A 27,612-nucleotide genomic window follows, 5' to 3' on the forward strand; every position below is an offset into this window, starting at 1 on the left:
ATTTACGTAAATATTTATTTAAAGTACTCAAGGATAATTATCAAATACGTAATGATTTGAGAAATTGTGCGTCAAATCATAAATAAGTTTGATGTTTATTGAAAAATTTAATACAATAACATATTGAATTAAAAAAAACACGAAGAGGAAAATATTTGAAATTGTTTATTAAATAAATTTATAAATGTAATTGTTTTAACTAGAGGTAATCAACTATTGCTAATAACATGTCATTTAATAATTTAAAATCAATAAAAAATGTTGATAAATTTAATATGATAAGTATGTAAATTAACTGAAACCGATCGAACAACCATCAGCGACTAGACGGATTAAGATTCAATTAAATAAAAAAATACGAATTTGTTTTTCTCAAATTTAAAATTACAAGAAAAAAAAATGAAATTAATATTGAATTAGAGATTTTGAAATCTTACGCGAAATCACCCTGAATAAAAACTTCGATTAAATCCGAGTGAATCTGATTTAAATTTTTCAATGGGATTTCATTTGAATACAAATTTATTTATCGTTTATTATCCGATTGAATCTAATAGAAATATTTCAATCGAATTTGATCGGAAAATAATAATTTTTTCTCAATTATTTTTCGATTGAATCCGATTAGATCGAAATTTTTTAATTAGATTCAATCGGAGCATAATAATTTTCTTTCCGATTAACTTTCAATCGGATTCATTCGGAACTTTCTGATTAAAATTGATTGATAGTGACTCGTGAATTTCCGATTGAAATTTTTTAATCAGATTCCATTGGAAAATAATAAGACTTTTTTTTCGACTTCCGATTACTTTTCAATCGTAATCATTCGGAACTTTCCGATTAAAATTGATTAAAATTTTTGAATTAAATTCAATCGAAAAATAATAATTTTTTTCCGATTTCCGATTAACTTTCAATCGTAATCATTCGGAACTTTCCGATTAAAATTGATTGAAAGTGATTCGAGAATTTCCGATTGAAATTTTTTAATCAGATTCCATCGGAAAATAATTATAATTTTTTTTTTTCGATTTCCGATTAACTTTCAATCGGATTCATTCAAAACTTTTCGGTAAAAATTGATTGAAAGCCAATCGGGAATTTCCAATTAGACCCGATTATAGTTTTCCAACCGAATTCAATCGATGTTTTTAATCAGGACAATCACTACTGACTTTACTCGCTCAGCGCCGGGATCAAACCCATGCACAGAACGACTAAAATCGTAAATATTTCTATAAGAATCAGAGTAAAGTATCAAGTTTATTAAATTATAACTAATATTTTTCTTATTATCTAGATAAAATACTGGATCAATTAATATCCATTAACAAAATTAAAATAATTTTCTACAATCACAAAAAATTCATTATTTTCATTATAAAATTTTCTATTACGAAAAATAATACTATCCTACAGGACTAAGATTACATATTGCAGGTCGACTAACAATTATAATTAACAACGATAAATTTATAAAATAATTGAATTTATGTATCTATATAATTTTAAATATTTACCTAAAAAAAATTGGATAATTTATCAGCATCGTGCAAGCAAAAATGGAATGGCTTCGTAATGGACAGTAAAGCTTTTTAAATTGCGACGGATTATTAAATATTATCATTTTAATTAATTAATTAAATAAAATAGTTTAATTAAATTAAAATGATTGTCATTAATTAAAATATTAAGACATTATTTATCACATATATAAATTCACACATTATTATTATTAATATTTTCTTATTACCTTTCAGTAGTAGTCAATTTACGATAAATTCCATAGGAAATAACGTCAAGTGAAAAAATTTTAACTGTCAATGTCATAGTTACAAAAATACACATAGAAAATAGCTCGGGAATCAACCCGATGATCAATAAACAGTAAATTACATCGCAAATATTGCAAATAGTTATTGGCATTTTTATATATATCAGCAAATTCTCAACGAAAATAAGCAAATTGGCAAGGATTTTTTTTTCTTTTTCTATTTTTAATCTTTTATAAAATAATTATTCCGTGGTCACGTTCAAGGCGACGTTTAGCCTTAAGAGGAACGACACCCATAAGATCTGCGGGTGTCGGCAGTCCACCTGAGGCACTGGATGCTACGGCTTGTTGGTAAAATATCTGAGTCTTGCCGCACTGGCTTCCGTAAACGACAGTGTCATCAGTCCTGACAATGATGTCTGTGAGGTTACTGGACTCGGAAAAACGATTGTGTAGTGAGGAGACGATGTCCAGCTCCGTAACACCCCAGAGACCTGAACGGTCAAGAGTATCCCATTGTGGATCGACACTCAGTACACTGTACAGCTCTTTGTGTTCTCCAGATGGCAAAGGATCTAGACAATGCTGCAGACGTGACTCTAAATGTCCCAAAGTGTTCATTGAAGTTTTCCACTGAAAAATAAAAAGACAAAATATTTATTGTGAATCTAGATAATTGTGAAATAATTAAAGTTATTCTCAGGCAGTGCCCCCCACTTTTTAAAAATTTTCCATGACTTTCAACTGTCATAATTGTATTAAAATTTAATTAATTAATTAAAAAAAAATTACAGCATTAATTTAAAAAAGGATGTCAGTGCAATTTCGCTGAAAATGTTTTTAAAAAATTACTTACAGTTGACATCAATTAGGAGCTAAACGAAATTTGGAAAATAAATTTTAGGAAAGTCTTCATGTCAATTTTATAATTCAAATTTTCAAATTTTGTAGGCTCAAATTTATTTACCAAATTTTGTTTAACTCCTAATTAATAACAATTGTAAGTAATTTTTTAAAATTCTATATCTTGGCAAAATTGTCCTTCTTTCAATTAAGGCTTTAGTTTGTCTTTTAATTAATTAATGACGATAAAGTTAGCAGACATTCAAAAATTTTTGGATTTTTTTTAACAAAAAAATAAATATTAAAAAAAAATATTTTGAAAAATTGCACGTATAGTTTATGAAATTTCTGACATGTGCATTTTTTTAGAAATGTTTTTTTTTTCATTATTTATCTGTTAAAAAATTTTTTTTTCAATTTCAAATGTCTGCTAACTTTACTATCATAATTAATTAATAAAATTTATATAAATACGATTATAACAGTTGGAAGTCATTGCATATTTTAAAATAGTGAGGGCACTGTCTAAGAATGGCCTTAAATTTTTTTTAATTAATTAATGAAATTCTAATACGGTTATGACAGTTAAAAGTCATTGAATATTTTTAAAAAGTGGGGGGTATAATCTGAGAGTGCTTTTAATATAATTTCAAGGGATGTGCGAATAGTTCAGTCCCTAATTATTTACACCCTGTAAAAATTTGCTGAGTGAACGATCACTCCGCTGAAAGAAAAATTTCTATTTACTTCGTCAGCAGAGTAATTTTTTTTTTTAAGCTCTGGAACTCCGATCATCGTAAAATCCATATTCACCCTCGATTTTTTACAGTCTATCGAATCAAATCAATTATACAATTCTTTACATCTCTATTTTACATTTTACTTTATCATAAACTTCCTATACGCTCATACTGTCGTGCTTAGGAAAAGGGCAGTAAGTTCACTTACTCAATGTTAATTTAACATTAGTTGAATAGAAAAGCAGTAGGTGAAGTTACTGCCCTTTTTTCTAAGCACGGCAGCATAGCCATTTTATCCCAGTGCCGAATCCATAATTCAAACGCTGAACCTTCTCTCAGATGAACTATTCCAATATTTAAACCCACACAACTCCAAGCAGGACTTGAAGTAAATTAAATTAAATATTAAAATCCGGATTGACATTCGTAAAAATTTGCACATTCCTCATAAATTAATAAAACAACTTACGAGATTGTATATCAATTCAGGATTATTGGCAGTACCATTTTCCATCAAAAGAAACAGTACCATATTATTTTGTCCACAGATAAAAAGTTCAGCCTTTTCACAATTACCCTCTTTATTAGCTTCTTTATCATTCAGCCAAAAGTCTTCCTCATCTTCATCCCCGTTACCAGAAGTCTTAATATTTTCCGATTTATTACGCGTAAATTTACTTGATAATGTTGATAAATCACAAAATTCACTGGGAGTAGTTTCTTTACTACAAAATCCACTTGTCCGTTCATCAGTCGCCAGCAGACTCAACTTAGACATCAAAGGAGTCAATTGAAGACCTTCAAGTTTACGTCGAGGTAAATCGAACGACACTCCAGTTTCTGAAGTTGATTTTCTTCGATCGTCGCTATCTGCTGGTGCATTGAGACTCTTCAGAGGTAAACTCATCGACCTTCGGTAACTTTCCTGACGTGATTTACTATTTAATCTGACATCTAGAGGATTAGATCGCGACTCAGGTAGCTCAGAAATCACAGTATCAAAACCATCGATATGATTTTCGTCATTGGTACTTTTTTTCGCCAATTCCGTTGTCTTATCGCAATTACTGATACCATTGGTCAGTAATTTATTGCGTTGAGAAAATTCAGTACTTTGTTCTTTGACTAATTCTTGATAATGAGATGAAATGTAATGATCGTACAGAGATTGAGATACAGGACGACCGTCAAACCTGAAGACTGGATATGAAGGATCCGTGATGGTATTGAATGAACGTTTCATTGAAAATTTACTTTCTGGAGACTCGATCATTGTCTTCGATTGATTAATATTACAAGTAATACTCAGTATAAATTTTTCCGTAGCGTCACGAGTATTTTCTAGATCAGTAAGACTAGAACTCCGTCGATTCCACGGCTCCCGTCGATTTTTTTTATCAAATTTTTCTCGCGCTGCACTTCGCAGTTTATTAAATCGCTTACATCTCAAGGCTTCTTTGACGACATCAGGAATATCGTCGACATTTTCTCGTGCTTTGACATCTGGCTTCTCAGTAACTTTTTCTTCATCAGTCCCTTTGCAAATAGACACCGCATTACCATGGAGAATTCTATTGACATCCTTTAGAGGCGTAGAACAAACACTTGGAGTCAAAGGGTTTTGATATTTTTGTTTATACTCTTGTTTTCTTTCGAAATTTCCAATAGGAATCGAGGGCGGGCGCTTTGGTTGTGGGAATTCCTGAGGAACAGCCGGTAGTTCCGTATGTTCTGGCTCGCCTTCTTCAGGAACCGTAAAAATACGAGACGTGTCTCTCTTCATACCGGATGGCAAGGACTTTTTATATTTTTTAATTAAATCTGTATGACCGGAAATGTTATTTGATTTAGTACTCGTGTCATCAGGAAGCTCAGTGGGTTTTCGTTGAATGTAAACTCGCAGTAATTGAACACCAACTGGGAGATGAAAGTCAGTTGGTATGCGATCAGCTGGTGCTTTAATTCGATATGGATCAGTTATCACTAATTGTTTAGTTAAATCAGCACTTAATTGAGTTGCGACGACTTTATTATTATAAAAAATTGCGCCACCGAAGACACCGCTCGTCTCTTGGCAGTACTGCAGCACTTGCATTGATTCGAGGAAGACATTACTTGCAGTACTTGGTAATTTAATAATCGGCATGTTGGAAAATAAATTAGCGCTGTATTGTAGTATCGGTAGATAAGTTTCGAACATTTGATACAATTTTTCAGTGAACTTGTTACGGTCGTTATTAAATGACTGGAGAATAGTATCGAGATCACAGTGGAAAAATTTTAGTATTGACTCGAGACAATTAGCACGTCGCTCGAGTATCCAATCCTGTATATTGCGGTCGGTACCAACTGCCAAAATGTAGTGGCTGAATTTTTTCAAAACAAATTTACCCCCTTGAAGATTTATCAGCTGTGGTGATGAAAAACATGTGGATAAAAACTGATATACACCCATGAGTTGACCTGCTAGAGCGAGACGTTGTGCTGGTGAGACCCAGGCTGGATGAAAATACATGACAGCTTCAGCTGGATCGTCTTCTTCTTTACGACACCTTGTGGTATCGTAAATGAAAACTATCATCATTTCTCTGTAAAAATAATTAATTTATGCATTTTAATAAAAAAATATGATATGATTCTGAAGTTAGCAGACAGTTAAAAATTTTCGAATTTTTGTTTCAACGACTTAATTTAAAAAAAAAATAAATATAAAAATATGCACATGTAGAAAATTTAATAAACTATAGGTGCAATTTTTTCAAATATTTTTTTTTCAATAATTTATTGTTTCCAAAAAAATCCAAAAATTATTGGACGTCGGCTAACTTCAGTATCATAAATATGATATTGAAATTAGCCGTCTAATAATTTTTGGATTTTTATAAAAATGATAAATTTGAAAAAAAACATATTTTGAAAAATTGCACCTATAGTTTTTTAAATTTTTTACAAGTGCATATTTTTAGTTTTTTCTTTTTTTTTTAATTAAATTCTTAAAAAAAAAATTCGAAAATTTTTAACTGCTAACTTCAAAATCATATAAAAATTGGGAGTCAATTCGGAGTGATCTGGATTTTATTTAAATTTGCATTCACTTCAATTCGGAGTTTTAGCATTAAAATAAATTCTCTTTAGGAAATAATCTCACTTCGAATCGGACTTTAAAAATTATAATAAACTTCTTTTCGGAGTAAATTTTACTCGAAAGACATTAAACAAATACACAGTAATCCGCTTCGCATTCACTCCATCACTCGTAGTTTTAAAAAAAATCACTCTGCTTACGGAGTAAATAGGGAGTGATTCGGATTTTATTTAAATCTGCATTCACTCAGATTCGGACTTGTAATATTAAAATAAACTTTCTTTCGAAGTGAATTTTACTCCGAGATCAAATAAATAAACAGTCATTCGCTCTGTATTCCACCCGGGTTCACTCTATGATAGTAAAGTTAGCAGACTATTTTTAAAACTTTGAAATAATAAATTAAAATGTTTACAAAATAAAAATAAACAAATACACGCTTAGACGATTCAAAATTCAGTACATGCATTTTTTAAAATTTTATTACTTTAATTTTTTAATTTTTTTACATGCAATTAAAAAGTTTTATGTCTGCTACATTTACACTCGTGTTCACTCTGTTATTTTTTCACAGTAACTTTAAATAAATAAACTCACACGAGCTTCAAATTTCCATTATCTCTAGTAAATATTAATGAATTAAAAAGCGACATTTAGAGAAATAAATAACTGGGGTATGTTGAGAAACTAAAAAAAATTAATAAAATAAAAACTAAAGAAAATATTTATGAAAAAATATATGTGTTCAGGTTGCACTGTGTGTCGTTAGTAAACAATACATTATCATACCGGGTGTTTTAATTAGATAAAGACTTAATAAAATTATTACGCAACGTACTTTGCCATGGTGATGATTTTGTGGACGACGTGATTGTCAACTCAAAATCTATTCAAATATCAATTATTTTATACTTGTCCTTGTGTTAATTATCTGTACAAGCGATCACATATTGATACGTCAGTAATTCTGTCAACATCTTCATTATTTTATGTTATTGTACAATAATTCTTGTTATTATTTTATTTTTTCTTGTTATTTATATTGAACAACCAGCGGCATTGTGCACTTGTCGCGCCATGATGTTATTGATCTAAATGATAACAGATAAGAGAAGACGAGAATTTAGACTTGGGTTAGAGCTGGAGGATGACTATAATCAGGAATACATGCATGGATGCTGCGTAGTAGCCAGATAACCTCCCACATTCATGTTCGATGGGAAATTTTTTTTTTTCATCACAATTCTGTTGATATTTTTTTTTCTTTACGCCATCTTAGAGATGCGCGCGCGTTTTATTTAATTTTATTAAATTACGCGGGAGAAATTTCAATTTTTTTTTTATTAAAACTGATTTTTCATAAGAATTTTATTTTATGTAATTGAAATTGGCCGACGTCAAATAATTTATGGATTTATTTAAAAATAATTTAAGAAATTGCACCTGTCGTTTTTTAAATTTTCTACATGTACATATTTTTAGTTTTTTTTTTAAATTTGTTGCAAACAAAAATCCGAAAATTGTCTGCTGACTTCAGGATCATAAAAAAAGACGAGTGTGAATGTAGCAGATGATACATTTTATAAATTGTAAATAAATAAATTAATTAATTAATTAATCAAAACAATGGAATTCAAGAAAATGCGCCTACTGGTTTTTCAAATATCCAGATACGCATTTTTTAATTTTCATTCTTCTTACAGTTTATTTATTTATTCAAAAATTTAAAAAAATGCTAATTGTCAGCCAAATTCAAGTTCATAAAAAAAGTATGATACTGTAATTAGCCGACGTCTAATAACTTTTGGATTTTTTTTAATCGATAAATTATATTAAATAAAAAGATTTCAAAAAATTGCACCTGTAGTTTTTTAAATTTTTTACAAGTACATATTTTTATTTATTTTTTTTTTAATTGATTTGTTGAAAAAAAAATCAGAAAATTGTCAATTGACTGCTAACTTCACGATCATAAAAAGTCATATTTCAAATTATTTTGCTTAAGAATTTTTCCAAAAACTAATAGATTATAGAAAGAAAAAATTTGAAATTTAAAAATATATAAAAATTATCATACCACTGATTAGTAAAAAACTAATAAAGATTAAAATATATTTATCTCATATTTTTAAATCGAGTAAACGATATCAAGTGAAAGAGAAAGCAATAGCGAGTGAGAGAGTAAGCAATAGAACAAATATAAGACATTGTTTATAATGAAACATATTTTTTAATACTATCTTTTTTAATAAGTACAATTTTATAAAATTTTATTCTAATAAATATAAAAATTGTCAGATTACAAATTATATGTATGCAGTGTAAATAGTACTTATAGGTGTCAATTAATGAATTAAGTAATTAATTGATTGATTGATTAATCATTAAAATAACGCTTTCATATCTCTTTAAAGTATAATAGTAATAATTGTTATATTGTCAAAGTCATTAATATGAAAATCGTCGAATTGCAGTTAATTAAAATTATTTACAAAAAAAAAAAATTCAACGAATTTAGAAATTGCATTCAAGTGTGAATTGAGTCGAATCAGATGGCATTACACCAAACTTTTGATATTCACCGACTTTTTTTTCAAAGAAATTTGTCTTGCCATCAAGGGAAATATGTTCCATGAAGTCAAATGGATTTTCTGAATTATATACCTGTAAAAAAAAAAATAAAACATCAAGTAAAATATTAGTCAAGGTCAGAGACCAAGTACCCGATCACTCATATATTTGTATATTTATATTTATTAAATAAAGATGTAGAAATGTATGGAATGATCGAGTACTAACTTCCTGATCAGGTACTAGGTCTTTTACTTCATAATTACTTTTTTTAAAATCCAAGGTAAATGACCTGGTACCCGATCAGTGAACTAGTATCTGATCACTCATATATTTGTATATCTGTATTTTCTAAATTTCTCATAATATAGATATACAAATATATGAAGTCATTAAGTATTAGTTTGCTGATCAGGTACTAGGTCTTTTACTTGAGATTAAAAAAAAAGTATCCATAAGGTAATGGACCCAGTATCTGATCAGGGAACTAGTACCCGATCACTCCATATATTTATATATCTATACTTAGTAAAGTGTAGTAAATAAAGTAAGAGAACCAGTACCCGATCACATGCATGTAATGACTGGGTTACTGGTTCTCTGATCGGGTACTAGATCTCTTACTTTAATTAAAATTCATTATTTTTATAAAATAAAATAATAATGAAATATACCTTATTACAACCCAGCTCAAGAAGAAGTCTATCAGCAACGAATTCAATGTAACGACACATGAGCTCACAGTTCATTCCAATCATTTGAACTGGCAGAGCAATAGTCAAAAATTCTTGTTCTATTTTAACAGCGTCCTTAATAATACTAGTAACACGCTGCTTGGATGGCTTTTGAATAATATGTTTGAACATCAAACAAGCAAAGTCGCAATGTAATCCCTGTAAAAAAAATAATAATAATAAAGTAAATGGGTAGAGTTTTGATTACTAATAATAAATAATTAAATATAATTACTTCGTCACGAGAAATTAATTCATTGCTGAATGTAAGGCCGGGCATCAATCCCCGCTTCTTTAACCAGAAAATGGAGGCAAAACTCCCGCTAAAGAAAATACCTTCGACGGCTGCAAACGCTACTACTCTTTCAGCAAAAGTTGCATTGTCATTACTTATCCAATTTAATGCCCACTCAGCTTTTTTAGTCACACATGGAAGTGTTTCGATTGCATTAAATAGATAATCTCGTTCTTTGTCATTTTTTATGTATGTATCAATAAGCAATGAATACATTTCAGAATGAACATTTTCAATTGCGATTTGAAACCCATAGAAACAACGAGCTTCAGTAACTTGTACCTCCTGGCTGAATCTTTCTACCAGATTCTCATTGACGATTCCATCAGAAGCAGCGAAAAATGCCAGTACATGGGAAATAAATTTACGCTCGTCATTTGTCAACTTGACCCAATGATCATTGTCCTTGATAAAAAAAAATTACAATTATTTGAATGATTCATTTTTAAAAAAATGATCTGGAAGTTGGCATGAGTGTGAATGTACCAGACATCAGACAAATTTTAAATTATAAATAAATAGAGTAAATAATTTAAAAAATATTTTAAAATTTTACATTTGTCTGTCTGTTACATCCACGCTCATGAGTTGGCAGACGAAAAAAAATTGTCTGATTTTTTTTTTAACAAATCTGTTACAAAAAAAAAAAAACTAAAAATATGCACATGTAGAAAATTAAAAATACTACAGGTGCATTTTCTTAAATATTTTTTTTTCTTCAGATTTATTGTTTTTAAAAAAATCCAAAAATTATTGCACGCCAGCTAACTTCAGTATCATGAAAAATAAATAAGCAAAATTACTTTTGAAAGGTCGATTTCTTCAACTGTCCAAAAAGACGCTTCAGCTTTCTTGTACATGGCCCAAATATCGGGCCATTCTATCGGAAACACAACAAATCTGCGTGGGTTTTCTTTCAGAAGTGGCTCGATTTGGGGGTCGAATCCATTTTCCTGAAAGTCTAGTTTTTTCACTGCCTGCTGGGCGACCTACACCGTGAAAAATTGAGGTTAGTCCGGAAAATTAAATATTTACGAGGTAATAAAAAATAATAACGTAGGCTATAAATTACCTGAGTTTTTATTTCAACTTCACGTGATATTTCAGGCGACATGCAGATTTTTTTAGATGGAGATGCTTTGGTAGGCGATTCAGTTCTTTTGATTGGAGATATCTGAATACAATAGTCAGTTAATTATTAGAATGAGTGTCAATTTACGTATTGTCTTTTTTTTCAAGGTCAGAAATACCGGATACGATTACACGTTATTGCAAAAGAGCTGCGAGTAACTACAGTACTAATGGAAATAAATATAATCGAGAATATTGAGGAAAATAAAATAAATTATTGTTATAAATAATAAATTTACCTCAGTACTTTAATGCGCATATTCGCGGAAATACAAAACGCGAAGAGAAACAATTGAGCTCGACAAAATTCATCAACTTGAGGTTAAATAAACAATAAAATTAATTACCTAGACTATAAATTAATTTTTTTCACTTTAAATATACGAATAAAAAAACAGTTGTCTAGAGAAAATAAAAAAATCGATACGTGGGAAATTTTGTGGAGAAAAAAATTAAAAATGATTATGATTAAAAATAAAAAACGGACTTGTAATAATTGATAGGTAACGAGATAAGAAAAAAGTAAATGCGCGTAAAAGTAAAAGGAAGTTTCGAAAATTCGGGTTTAATTTATAGAGAATTTTTAATAAAATGTAAATAAATCAACTTACATTTTCTTTCAGCTTCATCTTTTCGAGATTTCTGAAGATATTTTCTTTGGTAGATTCAACGAGAGCCATGATAATTATTTTTCTTAGTCAATGTAAGTCACTGGAAGTCTTCCCTCGAGTCTGTTGGGCGGGTAAATGATGCTACGTGACAACTTGAAGAAGAGGCTTGTGAATTCTCGCGCCAAATCCTGAAATAATCGCCGACACATGTCGAGTTTCTTTTTTCTGATTGGTCGACTTGGTAATCAACCTGCCGGCAAGTTTCGCTGACCAATCAAACGCCAGAAGTTTGCCTCCAAATTCTTCGGTTGAAATAATTACCTCAATTATGAATTAATTATGACGTTAAATTAATTACGTTAATTAATATTAAGTTTTTAAGTCATAATATTATCATTCATACATTATTCTAATTCATAAATCTCATATTTGTTTATTGTATATAATTTACCAACAGTTAATACAGTAAATTTTTTGCGCATGTGTATTACGTTTTCTGTAGAATTCCCATTTCGAATACTGAGACTAAAAATTTATGAAATTTTGAACAATTTTTACATCCCAATAGGAATTATGATTTCATACATTTTTATAAAATTTAAAAAATCCTATGAAATTTTACAAAATTGTTTTTTGTTTTCAATCAAAATTTTATACGATTTCGTAAAATTCAATTCCAGTACAAAACAAATTGAGTATCAATTTTATAAGATCTGATTTCTTCTACTATTTAAATATTTTTAATTTTATAAAAATTGTGTAGTAAAATCTTCTTATTTTAATAAAATTTCTCCAGTAAAATTTTATAATTTTTATAAAATCTTTTTTCATGGATGATAACACGACTTTATCTCTCTAAACGAAATCACCCCGACAAAATCTCTCAGGATAAAGTTTCTAAAATTATTTTTATCAGTTCAATCTCTGATAGCCATATTATCACATCAGAAATTTGACGTTCAGTGATTTTAATTAACTTCACAGTAAGTTTATATCAAGTTGTAGCAATTGACGATGATGTCAAATTTGGGCTGGGAATTTCCCAGAATTTCATACATGATTGTGTAACACATTCTATTTATTTATGATATACACACAAAATGTGAAAAAAACCTGGATACGATTCCAGTCATAAGTGTAGAAATCATTATAATTATATAGATTATTATAAGATCTTGTTAATAGAGATTGTGTTCAACGGATTTTGTCTTGGAGAGATTTTGTCGTGGGAAGATTTCGTCTGGGGAGATATCATGGTAGAACCTACATGGATATTTAAAAAAAATAATTTCTTTTTTTTATATATAAAAAAAAATTCCTTACCTTGATTTTATCTATTCGTTCATTAAAATGTTTTTACACAAAACTTTCTTATTTCAGTTTAATTTTTACTTTATAAAAATTATTTTTAGACAAAAATAATTTTTAAAAAATGTGAAATTAAATTTTTTAGAAGTATTATTACCTGTAATTTTAAAAAAAAGTTTTTTTGAATTTAAGTTTTCAATTATTTATGAGTAGCTAATAAAATTAACTGAAAATCGAATGATTAACATAAATTATTCCTGAAAATAAAATTATTGAAAAATAAAATACTAAACAATTTTTTTTTTATTCAATTCATTTAATCATGAGTTTTATAAAACACAATTATTATTGTACATTTTATTTTCTTTATCACATTAAAAAATAATCTTGATCTAGTTCTAATTAAACAAACAAATGGCGGTAAAATACAAAAATTAAAAATAAATATAATTCTTTAAAATTCTAATACTTTCCCGCCATTTAAAATGAGATCCAGATTATTTTTGAATGGACAAAAAAAAAAAATTTCAAGTCTCAGATTTTGGTAGAGATAAAATATAAAATAAAATCTAATTGCTTTTCTCTGGAGGTTTAGACCAATCAACACTCAGAATCAAATGATCATAACCGTAACCATTGAGATGACTGATAGCTCTGGCAGCTTCTGATCTGAATTTAAAGTGAACATAGGCGAAACCTTTGCAGAGATTTGTTTGCCGATCCTTAGCAAGATACAATTTCTGAACGATACCAAAGGGTTTAACGAGTTCTTCAAGATCCGCTTCATTAGTACTTTCAGAAAGATTTGAAATACGAATTGCTGTTGTGTCGTCGCGTCGTGGCATCTGCATGCTGTCACCACGTTTATTACCACCGTCTCGCATACTGGGTGGTACGTATTTGCTACCAGTTTTACCAGGTTCTGCTGAAGAACCTGACACTCCAGGTGGTCCTGCTGGTGTTTTATCATCTGGAACTTTACCACCAGCAAGTACAGTATCTTTGTATGGACACTTTGAAGTCCAATGTTCTCCAGAACAATTTCTACATTTAACGATACCCTTGTCTCCCATACTCTTCAATTTATCCAATGAATCTTCTTCCATTTTATTCTCTTCTTCTTTTGAAGAAATAAATTGCATGAACACATCTTCAGCGCCAACTGTTGTAGCAGGATTAGGACCAGGTCTATCGTTTGCTGAATCACCAAATTTTGGCAAATTTTTTCTTTTTGCAATGTCTTTTGATACGATACTTTTTTTAATTTTATAATGACGAACAACTTTAACTTTTTTATTGTCTTCATTTAATTTATATTCAGTAAGAATTTTCATTCCATTTAAATATTGTTCTGATGGTGAAGGCAATACATCTCCTTCTTCTTCAACTTCATCAGCCCAACTGGACTTAACGTCATACGCTACTGGCATTTCTGTTGATATAATTAATTATTATTAATTCATTGTTTATAATTAAAATATTTTTTAAAATGTTAATTATTGAATTTTCCGGACATCTGGTTTTTCAAGAGTCCGGGGCAATCTGGGCAGGTCTTTTTTGTCCGGGTTTTTTAACGTCCAACTTTTAGAAAGTAAATGATAAAAAACTATTTAGCAAGTTAATTTTTTTTTAAAAGTAGACAAAAAAAAAAGTAAAAAATTAATAGTGTTGCTAAATATCTGCAAGATTATTAAAATAAATTTAATTAAAAAATTTTGATCAATAAAAAAATAATTATTAGATAAAAGTTTCTCATAATTATTCAAAATCAATTTATTTTAATAAAAACAAAAAATGTTGTTCGTTAAAAAAAAAAAACCTGCCCCAAGTTTGTTCATTTTAATGAAATAATTAAAATTTTCAGTTGTCTGGTTTTTTTAATGTCCGGGTCTTTGATCCCTCAGATCCGGAGTTCGAAAAAATTTAATTGGCAACATGAATAATTTTGATAATTAAAAATTTATTTAAATTAAATGATAAAGTAATTGACCAATTTCGGACATTTTTAAAATTCAATAAATAAATTTTTTTTAAAAAAGAAAATTCTAATCCAATTTTTTGTTTTCGAAACTGACTAAAATTTATTATTTAAAATAAGTATTTTTAATATTAAAGAATAAAAAAATTAATGATCCTGAAGTAAACAAACAATTTTTTGATATTTTTTTAAACAAATCATTAAAAAAAAAAAATAATAAAAATAAAAATATGCACATGTAGAAAATAAAAAAAACTATAAGTGCAATTTTTAAAAATATTTTCTTTTATTATTTACCGTTTCTAAAAAATTTCAAAAATTATTAGAAGTTGGCTAACTTCAGTATCATAAAAATTTATGAAATTATTTGAAAGTATAGAAATTAATCCACGTGCGATGTTTTATAATTAGAGGTTAGTTGTAGGCCAATACATTCTGTTTATATATACCTACTTATGGTTATTTAAAATAGAAATAATTTAAATACTCTCTAAGTATTTATTATAATCTATCAATATATGAATTTGATGAAAATTAATTCTATGAAATTATTGAATATTTAACATCAATTGTATGTAGTAAAAAAATGCACGAAAATGACAGCTGGACTCTTGGAGCAGCGTTGACATTTATGAAAAAAAAAAACAAAATAATAATAATAATAATAAACAAACGGGTTTAAAATTTTCCGGTAGATGGCATCTCATGACTAGGTTAGAATTAATCTTGCACACCATGTACATGTATGTAATCAAATATTAATTCATTGCTAACAAAACGGTAACTTTTCAAGTGTTTATCCCTGATTAAAAATACTCATTGAAAAGGATTGAAAATTATTTCAATCCTTTTCATACGGAGGTTTTGGAAAGTATTGAATGGAATTGAAATTTTAATCATTTGTAATTGAATACTTTGTAATTCTTAAAATGGAATTCAAAAGTATTGAAAGTAATTCAATCTTTCATCATTTCAATACCTTCCAATATGGAATTATTTTGGTATTGAGAAGGATTCAGAAAGATTCAAAAATGTCAATTCATTTTAATTCTTTTCAATCCTACACTTGATCCGAAATATCGAACTATTTAGGTATAGAGAAGGATTCAGAAAGATTCAAAAATGTCAATTCATTTGAATCTTTTTCAATCCCACACGTGACTCGAAATGTGAAATTATTTTGTTATTGAAAAGTATTCAGAAAGATTGAAAATATCAATTCATTTGAATCTTTTTCAATTCCTCGGAAGTTCAGAAATTCTTATTTTATTTTTGGATTTAATATGATTGAAAAGTATTAAATTTATCGCCAGATGAAAACCTTGGGGTATAGAAAGTATTCAAAAGTATTCAATTCTTATCGTTTTTAATACTTTTCAATCAGTATTTTTAATCAGGGATATTTATGAATGTGTTATGTAGCATACATCAGACAAATTTAAAATTATAAACAAATAGAGTAAATAATTTAAAAAATAATATTTATATAAAATGTACTTATCAATTTTAAAATTTTTTAAATGCGCATTTTTTCAAAATTTTATTTTAATAAATATTTACTCTATTTATTAATATATTGATGTCTGCTACATTACTGATGCCTGCTACATTCACACTCATTTGATAATTTGTTTTGCGTTTAAATGCAAAATGTATACCCGATGTCCAACCATAAGTTAACGTTTGTATACAACTCATGGTTGGACATCGGGTATATATTTTTCCTAATAGCACAGTTTGCTTAGCAAAAGTTTACTTCACAAAAGTTTCCTTGAACTTTTCCTCAAATGTCTGTCAACTTCAGGCTTTTTCGTTTTTGACGACAATTTTTATATAACTTGCTATGCCATTTGACGTAAATTTGCTACCCGAATTAAAATGCAAATTCACTTCAAAAGATTTATAAAAATTGTCGTCAAAAACTGAAAAGCCCGAAATTGACGGACATTCGACGAAAAATTCAAGGAAACTTTTATCGGGGTTTTCTTCTAGTAAAAAAAATTTACTTCCAAACTGAGGAAAAATTAAGCGCAAATTTGTCTTTCTAACTTTTGCTGTCAAATTTTCGGCAAATTCGGTCAACAAATTTCGATAATTTCCATTGTCAATTTCAAACTTAAGTGGCTATTAGGTATCTGCGCACACGCGAAAAAAATTTTTTCCAAAAAAAGTGACCATTTTAAACTACTTCTATTTTTTTTAAATTTCTAATTTGAAAATTAAAATTTTACTGTAATTTAAATAAAAATTTTTTGAATTTTCGCTCGTAAAACTGCAACCAAACTCTCACGCGCTCTACAGGATAAAAAAAACAACTGTCTCCATGATGTAAATATGCACATGCTAATAAAAAATAAAAAAATTAGCTATTGTATTCAGAAAACAAATATTTTATTGTAAAAAATCTCCTCTCATTAATAAATAAATCCACGATTTTCAAAAAAAAACCATCAAGACACTTTTTAATGTTTTCAAATACACGTCTCATAATCTCCATTTAATGGTGACCATATTACTCAGTTTAATTAAAATAACCCGGTAAAAATCTAACCGAAATCATGAGTATTTTACAAAATGTATTTCGAACAGCTTATAACGTAACGAAAGTCTCAAAAGTTCAATTAAACATTTTAATTAACAACAAACAGACGTTCTCAGTGTTACGCTGCATGACAGTATTTTCAAAAAATCAAAGTACTGTCGCTAAACAATTAGCATCTTCTACTAGGAATTTTAGTTCTGACGTAAGTGAAGACCAACAAATATGTAATATAGGCACAATAGGTCATGTGGACCATGGAAAAACAACTCTCACAGCAGCCATCACCAAAGTGTTATCAGAAGAATACAATAATTGTAAATATGTTCCGTTTGATCAAATTGACAAAGCCCCCGAGGAAAAAGCACGTGGAATCACTATAAATATTGCCCATGTCGGTTACTCAACAAAATTACGAAGATACGCGCATACAGACTGTCCAGGTCACAGTGATTTCATCAAAAACATGATCAGCGGAGCATCACAAATGGACGGGGCAATTTTGGTGGTTGCTGCTGATGACGGATGTATGCCACAGACAAAAGAACATCTTTTTTTAGCCAAGCAACTCAATGTTAAACATATCGTTGTCTTTCTTAATAAGGTTTATATCTTAAAATACTTTCACGCGGTTACTTAATTTTTTATTATTAAATTTGAACAATGATCACTGATTGGATAGTTTACAGGCGGATCTTGTAGATGATGAACTACTGGATCTGGTGGAAATCGAGGTCAGAGAACTCCTGAGTGCTGTTGGATTTGATGGATTGGCTACACCAGTTGTACGTGGCTCGGCACTTCTAGCTTTGAAGGGAGAGAAATCCAAGTTCGGAGTTCCATGTATTATGGAATTGATGGACACTATTGATTCATATGTGCCAACTCCGACAAGAGATTACACTGCGCCTTTTCTATTACCAATTGATAATGTGATAAATATACCTGGCAGAGGTACCGTAGTTGTGGGGACTTTGAAGCGAGGAACAATTAAAAAAAATTCATCTGCGGATTTGTTGGGTTTCAATCAGGAAACTCGTACTACTGTTGGAGATATTCAGGTATTAATTTTACTTCTTTGTCATTGAAAAAAATTAATGTTTTTTTTTTTTGTGTAGATATTTCAAAAAAGTGTACCACAAGCTCTTGCTGGAGAAAACATTGGTGTTCTTTTGAGAAATGTCAAATATAATAATGTTTTTAGAGGGATGATTCTCTGCCAAAGAGATTCAGTTATTTCAACAAATCATTTTGAAGCACAGATGTTTTTAATTGAAACTGCGGAAGGTGGACGACATAGACCTTTACCGGTATTTTTTTTCTTGGATATTATTTATTTTTACGACAAAATATTGAATGGAATTTTTTATTCGATTTTGCATATGACTAGTAATTAAATTACGTGTTCGATTCACGAATTTCACGATCACAATTAATTCAGCAATATAAATAATAATCTATATTATTAAGAGAATAAGGAAAATTTTGTTCCCGCCATATCTATATGATAGAATTAGTTAATGTTATTGGAATTGGTATCATTAGATAGGTCTTGACTTGAATTTGGGCCTTTTCATAGTTTAAACTTTTTTTAATTGCCAAGTATTGAGATAAATAGATTTATCTATATCATTCGAATTACATTTAAATTACGCGAGAAAAAAGACGATCGTATTTATTTTCTTTAAATAAAGTAATACTTTAATTATTCTGTCACTAAATATGACTGAATGTCACTGAATATATAGCTATATTATTTAGATCGCGTTACTTGTTCCAAAATGACAGATTTTTATACTCCCTTTTGGTTTTAGGAAGCTTCTCAAAGCCAAAAAAGTGTGCATAGAAAAAAAAAGGATTCATTGGCACAAAAAATCTTTACTCGTCTAAAGAAAATTTTTACTTACCCCAATAAATTTTTTGCATTGTGAATTGAAAACAAAAATTTATTTAGAACTAGAAAAAATTACTTGGTGCAAGGAATTATTTCTTGACCAAAAAAATCTTTTCTCGCCCCAAGACAATTTTGGTATTTAATTCATAATACATCAAATTTCTTGGTGCAAATTAAAATTTTTTGCGGCAAGAAATTCTTTTTTTATGCGTATTTTATAAATTGAATAGTGATATTAAGGCAGTCACACAGTGATTGCAGGTTGCTCGTTTGTTATTAAAGGAATTACGGCTTTACTAATATGCTTAATAAATTATAATACTTGACGTTTTATTTTAGGAACATGTTCAGAAAAACACTCTAGAAATTGGTAAATATCTAATCAGACGGTTAGTAAATGAAAAGTCATCAAGTTTAATTAAAACTAGAGGAACGAAAGAGTACTAGATACTGCATTTACTTGCGGAGTTTATGAACGCGTTATGGTACTCGAATTGTTCCCCGGTTTATAACTGGGCCGGACCTAACGAAATCTCGGATTTAAGATTTCTAATTATTTATTAATTAATTATCATTACAGCGATTTTTTTAGCTTCCGACAAAAAGCAGAAGTCAAACTGGAAAATTTTTATCATTCGAGTCCCATAAATATTCAAAACGTAATTAGAAATCTAAAATTCGAGATTTCGTTAAGTACGGCCCAGCTTTAATGAACGCAGAGGTTCTTTTCCAGAGTAAATTTCTGAACATGCCCCTAGTATTCTTTCGCTCCTCTAGTTCTAATTAAACCACGTGACTTTCCATTTACTAACCATCTGCTTAAATATTTATCAATCTCCAGTGTTTTTCTGAACATGTCCTAGATTACCTTGATCATCATCAAGACGGTAACTTTAAAACGGCGTAAACTATTGTAATTCCTACAAGTAAACTACATAGAGACCGTTCATAAAATACGTCACCCAAAATTTTATCTTTTTAGACCCCCTCTCTCCTTCGTCGCGCTGTCACATTTTTTGCGATTCCCTATCAAAATTACGTCACAAATGATAAATCTTTCCTCATTATGACAGAAATATTCATACATTTACAAATATGAAACGAATGACTCTGTCGTAACAAAAAAATAAACCGAGAAAAATTTTCAAAGTTTTTTGATGAGCTGCAAACGTCACGTTTCCTTAGACCCCCTGGTTACATCTTGTCACAGTAAGCGACACCCCCTCGCCCCCATAAGTGCGAACGTATTTTATGAACGGTCCCATAATCCTGAGTCTTGGATTATGCGCATTCTTTAATTATTTACTCGAGTATGTTATTGATGGATTTCTGTTATAGTCGACAGGTCATTGCACACCAATTTACAGTTCAACATGGTCAGTACAATGCCGCTTCGATTTGATGCTCGAGGAAGGAAACAATATGTTGATGCCTGGCGAGCAGTGTTCCACAAAACTGACTCTCATCAAACGAATGCCGATGATGATAGGCCAGACCTTTACAGTTCGAGAAGGAAGAAATACAGTAGCAACTGGCATAATAACAAAGATACTAAAACCTCTGGTAGTTGATAAAAAAAAACTAAATCTACTTGTATTGCCTGGATTAAAAAGCAAGCAATAAAAATTTTGTAAATAAAATAAATAAATAAACTGAAATATTGTTGGTTTTTTTATTTTTTAATTACAAGAGATACCTCTAGTTAATATATTTTTATTAAAGACGAACGCGTCATTCATCCACTTGTTTACTTATATATGTAATTTATTTATAGTTTTGTTTTATTATTATTTTTTTCTAACGCGTACGCACGATGGTTAAAATTTTCATCCTGTGAAATTAAAAAAATGTGAATGTGCTCTTGTCAATGGTCGTGCAGTATCGATAGTTATAAACTATTTAAATACTGATTCTCACGTTGACTTCAGCACAGCTTAACGACACTGTTCGAGTAACTAGCTATGAACATTTGAACGACACATTTAATTAAATATATGATGTTTTTACGCTCCAAATGAAGCGAGGAAATCGGTAACAACTTTCTTCAATTTAGCGTCAGATGATTCGCTGATGATGTTTTCCTTGGCAATGGTACCAGTCAGGTCTTTGTGTGATGCTCTGTAAAAATAAATAAATAATTATAACACTGAACTTACGACTGATATAAAATAAATTTTTACCTGATGTGTGCAAGGAATTCTTTTTCGAAGGCAGTGATTTTGCTTGGTTCCATTTTGTCAAGGTAACCACGGACACCACAGTAAATTACAGCTACTTGTTCTTCAATAGCCATGGGTACTAAATTATAAAAATAAAAATATTTAAAACCATTATAAAATATATGAATAAATAAATAAATTTTAAAAATAAAAATGGATTTTTTTATTACCATACTGTCCTTGCTTGAGAAGCTCAGTAAGTCGGACACCACGACTGAGAAGCTGTTGAGTGGCAGCATCCAAATCAGAACCGAACTGGGCGAAAGCTGCGACCTCACGGTATTGGGCCAACTCCAATTTCATGGAACCAGCGACTTGCTTCATGGCTTTAGTTTGAGCAGCAGATCCTACACGAGATACAGACAAACCGACGTTGATGGCAGGTCGGATACCCTTGTAGAACAACTCGGTTTCCAAGAAAATTTGTCCATCGGTAATGGAAATGACATTGGTGGGAATGTAAGCAGACACATCTCCGGCCTGGGTTTCAATAATAGGCAAGGCAGTAAGAGAACCACCACCAAGAGATTCATTCATCTTGGCTGCTCTTTCAAGAAGACGAGAGTGGAGGTAGAATACATCACCAGGGTAGGCCTCACGTCCGGGAGGTCGTCTCAGCAATAAAGACATTTGACGGTAAGCGACAGCTTGTTTGGACAAATCATCGTAAATGATGAGGGCGTGCTTGCCATTGTCACGGAAGAACTCTCCCATAGCACATCCAGAGTAAGGGGCAAGGTATTGAAGAGGGGCAGCATCAGAAGCAGTAGCTGATACAATGATTGTGTAGTTGATAGCACCGCTGTCTGTTAATCTTTTTACGATCTGGGCTACGGTTGATCTCTTCTGTCCAATAGCAACGTAAATACAGTACAGCTTCTTCTTCTCTTCACCAGCATCGTTGAAACGCTTCTGGTTGATGATGGTATCAATAGCCAGAGCAGTCTTTCCAGTCTGTCTGTCACCGATGATCAACTCTCGCTGTCCACGACCAATGGGCACCAATGAGTCTACAGCTTTGATACCAGTTTGCATGGGCTCTCTGACCGACTCTCTGTAGAAATAAAATGATTATTCAAGTTACCAGTTACTTATTTATTATTAAATAAATAATTAAACCACTTTATGTACCTCGGAATAATGCCAGGAGCTTTGGTACCAATACGAAACCTCAATTTGTTGTTCAATGGACCTTTGCCATCAATTGGATTACCCAAAGCATCAACGACACGCCCTAGAAGTTGGTCACCAACGGGAACATCTACGATGGCTCCGGTACGTTTGACGATGTCACCCTCCATGATGTGTCTGTCGTTACCGAATACGACGATACCGACGTTATCGGGTTCCAAATTCAAGGCCATACCCTTTAAACCCGAGCTGAATTCCACCATTTCATCGGCCTGAATGTTTTTCAAACCGTACACACGAGCGATACCATCTCCGATACTCAGCACACGTCCAGTTTCTTCAAGATTAGCCTGGTAATTATTTTTTAAAATAAATATTTTTTTAAATTATGAGCGTTTCAAGATTGAGTGGCTCAGGTGCGCGAAATTAATTAATAAAAAAAAAAATATCTATTAGCTGACGAACCTTTGGGGCTGAACCCATAATTCGTTCTTCCAAGATGGCAGAGATTTCAGCTGATCGTCGGCTGCATGAAACATGATATTTGCGAGATGCAATTGCACTTGCTGGCCATTTAATCTGAAATTAAAAAAAAATTTTTTCATTCATGCCAAAGTGGAAATCTATAGTAGGCTGCATATTGTGTATTACATAACTTGTGACTCTTGTGTTTATGTAATACACCGAAAATTAAGTCAAAAAATAATAAAACTAAATACCCATTATTTATATATGAGATATATAAAAAAATGAGTGGTTTTAAATCATACATATGAATTAGTGGTTGTAAAATGACCGGTGTTACTTATCAAGACTAAAATGTCGGCAGAAAAAATCTCAAGGCAGTGTCCTACTGAAAGACTTTTGCCCCAGGTTTAATTAATGATAATGAATAATGAAATATTACCTGTACAGTGGCATTTGGCAGTTGTTTTGCCACAGCAGCAGCCAAACGGAGGGTCATCAGAGACATGGTTGAATATTAATCGCCCGTTTTACGGACTGAAATTTTATTTTCGATAGACGTCCGGAGTAAAAGCACTAGCGGAAGAACGACCCTAAGATCCCACTTATTACTCCACCGTCGCAGTGTGTCGTCTTGCGCAGAACCATTGATAAAATTATGCGCCGGAAGTGATGCGCGCCTCCTTAAAACACTAAATTTTAAACGCGCGAAATTCAAATGACCCGATCAGTCGACAGACAATTCATAATTTTCGGCTTTTATTTTAAAAAAATCAACTGCCCAAAAATGAAAACTAAAAATATGCAGATGTAGAAAATTTAAAAATCTATAGATGCAATTTTTTGAATATTTTTTTTTATAATTTGAGGCTTTAAAAAATTATTAAACGTCAGCTGACTTCAGTATCGAAAATTTAAAAAATATAAACAGTTTTTTTATTACGATATAATTTTGGAGTCAAATAATTATCATATATTTTAACGAGATATGAATTATTAAATCAATAATGATTTAATAAATATATAAAAAAATAGTGAGTGAAAAAAAGTCAACAAACTGGAAACTGAATGTGGACCAATGAGGGTCGACGCTAAAACACTGCGCATCAATAAAAAATTTTCTGTTTTAGCCCTAGTTGTGTGCAGCTATTACTCTTTTTAAATATTTATTATAAATAAAAATGATCTGATTAATTAATTAATTTATTGGCTAATAATAAACTGACACGAGGTAACTATTTTATTTTGAATTTAAATTAAACTTTTAAAATAACAGTATGTTAATAATTCATAATACTTTCTTTTATTGATGCGTATTGATTGATGTTATATTCATGTGTACATACATATATGTATATATATACATATATATTTGTACATATACATACATACATATTTATAGTATTTAATAATAATCTATCCATGTATATGTCGTATTCTTGCAGCGCGTGTCAGATAAACTGTTGAAAAATGAGTGAAAACAATAAGAACATACTTATGGCGAGTTAAAAATATTTGAAATATTTATGAAAATAAATACGAGTACCTGAACTAATCACGGACGTGGATACGAGTGAGGGAAAATGGATTCTGCTACTGAAACAGAGCAAATAGAAAAATTAGAAAAAGAAGCTGAAAGTTTGAAAATTCGGCTGGAAGATGAAAGGAAAAAATTGAATGATGTCACTCGTAAGTTCCTACTTCTTTGTTTATTATGATAGTTTATGACCCTGAAGTTAGCAGACAATTGAAAATTTTAGGATTTTTTTTTCAACAATTGGATTAAAAAAAAAATTAAAATATGCACATGCAGAAAATTTAAAAAGCATAAGTGCAATTTTTTATGAGTATGAATGTAGCAGATATAAAACAAGATTAAAATTATAAATAAATAGAGTAAATAATTTTAAAAATGAACTTAATAGTTTAAAAATTTTTTAAATGCGCATTTTTTAAAAATTTTATTTTATTAATTATTTACTCTATTTATTTATAATTTTAAATTTGTCTTATATCTGGTACATTTTTTTACAATTCATCATTTCGAAAAAAATTCAAAAATTATTTGACGGCTAATTTCAGTATCTTTGATAATTTAAAGTGTAAGTGTAACTGACAGTCAATTTTTAAATTTTTGAATAAATTAATAAAATGTTAGGAGAATAAAAATTAAAAAATGAATATTTAAATCAATGAAAAATCAGTACGTGCATTTTATAAAGATTTTATTATTTTATTACATTTATGAATTGTCTCATGTCTGCTACATTCACACTCATTAGTTTAAATAAAATAATGATAGTAAAGTTAGCGGACATCTGATAATTTTCAAAACTTTGAAATAATAAATAAAAAAATGGTTGTAAAATAAAAATAAAAAAATCCATGTTTAGACAATTCAAAATTATTTAATTTTTTTATATGTAATTAAAATATTGTCATATGTCTGCTACATTTACACTCATAATAAAATAACTTATTGTAATATTTAAATACTATGATATTCTCACTCTAGTGCTAGATGTTGCTGATAGATTAGAGCCTATAAACTGTATAAATGTTAAGCCTCGAAGAATTCTCAAGGGTCATCAAGCCAAAGTGTTATGCTCAGACTGGTCTCCAGATAAAAGACATATAGTATCCTCATCTCAAGATGGAAAGATGATAATATGGGATGCTTTTACTACTAATAAAGAGCATGCTGTCACAATGCCTACGACTTGGGTGATGGCCTGCGCTTATGCACCAAGTGGTGCTTTGGTCGCTTGTGGAGGTCTTGATAACAAAGTAACCGTTTATCCTTTGAGTCTGGAAGACGACGTGAGCACGAAAAAAAAGACTGTCGGTACTCATACATCTTATATGTCTTGCTGCGTATTTCCCAATAGTGATCAGCAGATTTTGACTGGTAGCGGCGACAGTACTTGTGCACTTTGGGATGTCGAAAGCGGACAACTGCTACAGAACTTTCATGGACATTCCGGCGACGTGATGTCTATTGATCTGGCACCCAGTGAAACCGGCAATACTTTTGTGTCCGGTAGCTGCGACAAAATGGTTCTAATCTGGGACATGAGAAGTGGCCAATGTGTTCAAAGTTTTGAAGGCCACGAGTCTGATGTTAATTCAGTGCGATTTCATCCCGGTGGTGATGCTGTTGCTACAGGATCAGACGATGCCACGTGCCGCTTATTTGATCTACGTGCTGATAAGGAAGTTGCAGTTTATGCGAAAGAGAGCATTATCTTTGGCGCTAATTCTGTCGACTTAAGTGTCAGTGGTCGTTTGTTATTTGCTGGGTACAATGATTACACTGTCAACATCTGGGATACATTGAAATGCCAAAGAGTGGCTTTGCTTTACGGGCATGAAAATCGAGTTTCTTGTCTTCGAGTATCACCAGACGGAACTGCCTTGTCTACTGGCAGCTGGGACGCAACTCTTCGTGTTTGGGCTTAAATATATCCCAATTTTACTCTATTATTTTAATTTATTTATTAAGTCCACTGATTATTATTGATCACGTGTGTGATAAAAAAGTACCAATGTGCATTTAAATAAGTTCTAGATATTGTACATGACACGCGTGTAGTATAATGATGTTGATTATCATATATGTAAAAAAAAAAATAATAATAATAACAATAGTAATAGTAATGATAATAATAACAGCTATGAATGAAAGAATGAATGAACATAAGCTAATACAAAATATGATATGCTAAATTATATTTATGATTTGTTGTTATGAGAGTAAGAGTCCTCACATAAATCATCATGACATGAATACATTTAGAATAAGAAAAATTAGAGTTATTGAAATGAGGATAGTATTAAAATACTTGTATATTTATTTGAAATTTTAAGTTGTATTAACGCACCAATATTACTAAAAGCAAAATATCTACTATGTATTAGGCTGGATCCTCAGTTACTGTTTCTGTAAAAAAAAAGACAAAAAACTTTTGTTTGGCAGACTAGAAGTTGTATTGTTTATGATTCACAAGCGGTGCTGTATAAAAATGAATCAAAATCAAAGAGTAGAAATAAAATATATAGTATGAAATGAAATTGGTATTACTAGTTATTTATATAATAAGTGAATTTAGAAAAAAATAAACAAATGGCAGGTATTTAACTTTTTTTTTATAAACGCGTCTATAAAATTACTTTGAAATTTTATGTTTAGTTTATGTGTGATATTGAGTTGAATTCATTGAAATTGTATTCTAATTATTAATGTTAGTTAACTTCACTAATTTCAACCCTCATGATAAATTTAATTTATGGC

General features: G+C 30.2%; 6 protein-coding genes across 9 annotated transcripts; 2 read left to right on the top strand and 4 right to left on the bottom strand.

Moving 5' to 3' along the window:
• Nucleotides 1-51: 51 nt before the first annotated feature.
• Nucleotides 52-7,713, bottom strand: LOC130665034 (BLOC-3 complex member HPS4). 2 transcript variants are annotated; one of them, XM_057465278.1, is made up of 3 exons: nucleotides 7,043-7,198; nucleotides 3,830-5,948; nucleotides 52-2,410 (listed from the first exon to the last, which is right to left on the bottom strand). In XM_057465278.1, the coding sequence occupies exons 1-3, from the start codon at nucleotides 7,096-7,098 to the stop codon at nucleotides 2,009-2,011; spliced, it is 2,577 nt and encodes an 858-aa protein (XP_057321261.1). In that variant the 5' UTR covers nucleotides 7,099-7,198; the 3' UTR covers nucleotides 52-2,008. The 2 variants fall into 2 exon arrangements, with proteins under 2 accessions (XP_057321261.1, XP_057321262.1); XM_057465279.1 differs by lacking the exon at nucleotides 7,043-7,198 and adding an exon at nucleotides 7,284-7,713 and having other exon boundaries at nucleotides 54-2,410.
• A 1,128-nt stretch (nucleotides 7,714-8,841) lies between these two features.
• Nucleotides 8,842-11,948, bottom strand: LOC130665523 (ribonucleoside-diphosphate reductase subunit M2 B). The gene is made up of 6 exons (XM_057465958.1): nucleotides 11,788-11,948; nucleotides 11,118-11,219; nucleotides 10,849-11,034; nucleotides 9,986-10,450; nucleotides 9,691-9,909; nucleotides 8,842-9,109 (listed from the first exon to the last, which is right to left on the bottom strand). The coding sequence occupies exons 1-6, from the start codon at nucleotides 11,854-11,856 to the stop codon at nucleotides 8,960-8,962; spliced, it is 1,191 nt and encodes a 396-aa protein (XP_057321941.1). The 5' UTR covers nucleotides 11,857-11,948; the 3' UTR covers nucleotides 8,842-8,959.
• Nucleotides 11,949-13,423: 1,475 nt separating this feature from the next.
• Nucleotides 13,424-15,712, bottom strand: LOC130665525 (eukaryotic translation initiation factor 3 subunit G-like). Of its 3 annotated transcripts, none has more exons than XM_057465961.1 (2): nucleotides 15,523-15,712; nucleotides 13,424-14,527 (listed from the first exon to the last, which is right to left on the bottom strand). In XM_057465961.1, exon 2 carries the CDS (start codon nucleotides 14,523-14,525, stop codon nucleotides 13,665-13,667), a length of 861 nt encoding a protein of 286 aa, XP_057321944.1. In that variant the 5' UTR covers nucleotides 14,526-14,527; nucleotides 15,523-15,712; the 3' UTR covers nucleotides 13,424-13,664. The 3 variants fall into 3 exon arrangements, with proteins under 3 accessions (XP_057321944.1, XP_057321943.1, XP_057321945.1); XM_057465960.1 differs by having other exon boundaries at nucleotides 15,527-15,711; XM_057465962.1 differs by lacking the exon at nucleotides 15,523-15,712 and adding an exon at nucleotides 15,371-15,507.
• A 1,694-nt stretch (nucleotides 15,713-17,406) lies between these two features.
• LOC130665522 (elongation factor Tu) lies at nucleotides 17,407-21,499 on the top strand. The gene is made up of 4 exons (XM_057465957.1): nucleotides 17,407-18,216; nucleotides 18,302-18,673; nucleotides 18,731-18,922; nucleotides 20,845-21,499. Exons 1-4 carry the CDS (start codon nucleotides 17,632-17,634, stop codon nucleotides 21,127-21,129), a joined length of 1,434 nt encoding a protein of 477 aa, XP_057321940.1. The 5' UTR covers nucleotides 17,407-17,631; the 3' UTR covers nucleotides 21,130-21,499.
• On the bottom strand, nucleotides 21,165-23,943 carry LOC130665521 (ATP synthase subunit alpha, mitochondrial). Its single transcript, XM_057465956.1, has 6 exons — nucleotides 23,764-23,943; nucleotides 23,322-23,435; nucleotides 22,857-23,206; nucleotides 21,896-22,779; nucleotides 21,687-21,804; nucleotides 21,165-21,624 (listed from the first exon to the last, which is right to left on the bottom strand). The coding sequence occupies exons 1-6, from the start codon at nucleotides 23,827-23,829 to the stop codon at nucleotides 21,510-21,512; spliced, it is 1,647 nt and encodes a 548-aa protein (XP_057321939.1). The 5' UTR covers nucleotides 23,830-23,943; the 3' UTR covers nucleotides 21,165-21,509.
• Nucleotides 23,944-24,345: 402 nt separating this feature from the next.
• LOC130665524 (guanine nucleotide-binding protein subunit beta-5) lies at nucleotides 24,346-27,392 on the top strand. Its single transcript, XM_057465959.1, has 3 exons — nucleotides 24,346-24,552; nucleotides 24,767-25,010; nucleotides 25,837-27,392. The coding sequence occupies exons 2-3, from the start codon at nucleotides 24,905-24,907 to the stop codon at nucleotides 26,778-26,780; spliced, it is 1,050 nt and encodes a 349-aa protein (XP_057321942.1). The 5' UTR covers nucleotides 24,346-24,552; nucleotides 24,767-24,904; the 3' UTR covers nucleotides 26,781-27,392.
• Nucleotides 27,393-27,612: the final 220 nt, after the last annotated feature.

Source organism: Microplitis mediator, chromosome 3, assembly GCF_029852145.1.
Source record: "Microplitis mediator isolate UGA2020A chromosome 3, iyMicMedi2.1, whole genome shotgun sequence".
In the NCBI taxonomy this organism is placed as follows: Eukaryota; Metazoa; Arthropoda; class Insecta; order Hymenoptera; family Braconidae; genus Microplitis; species Microplitis mediator.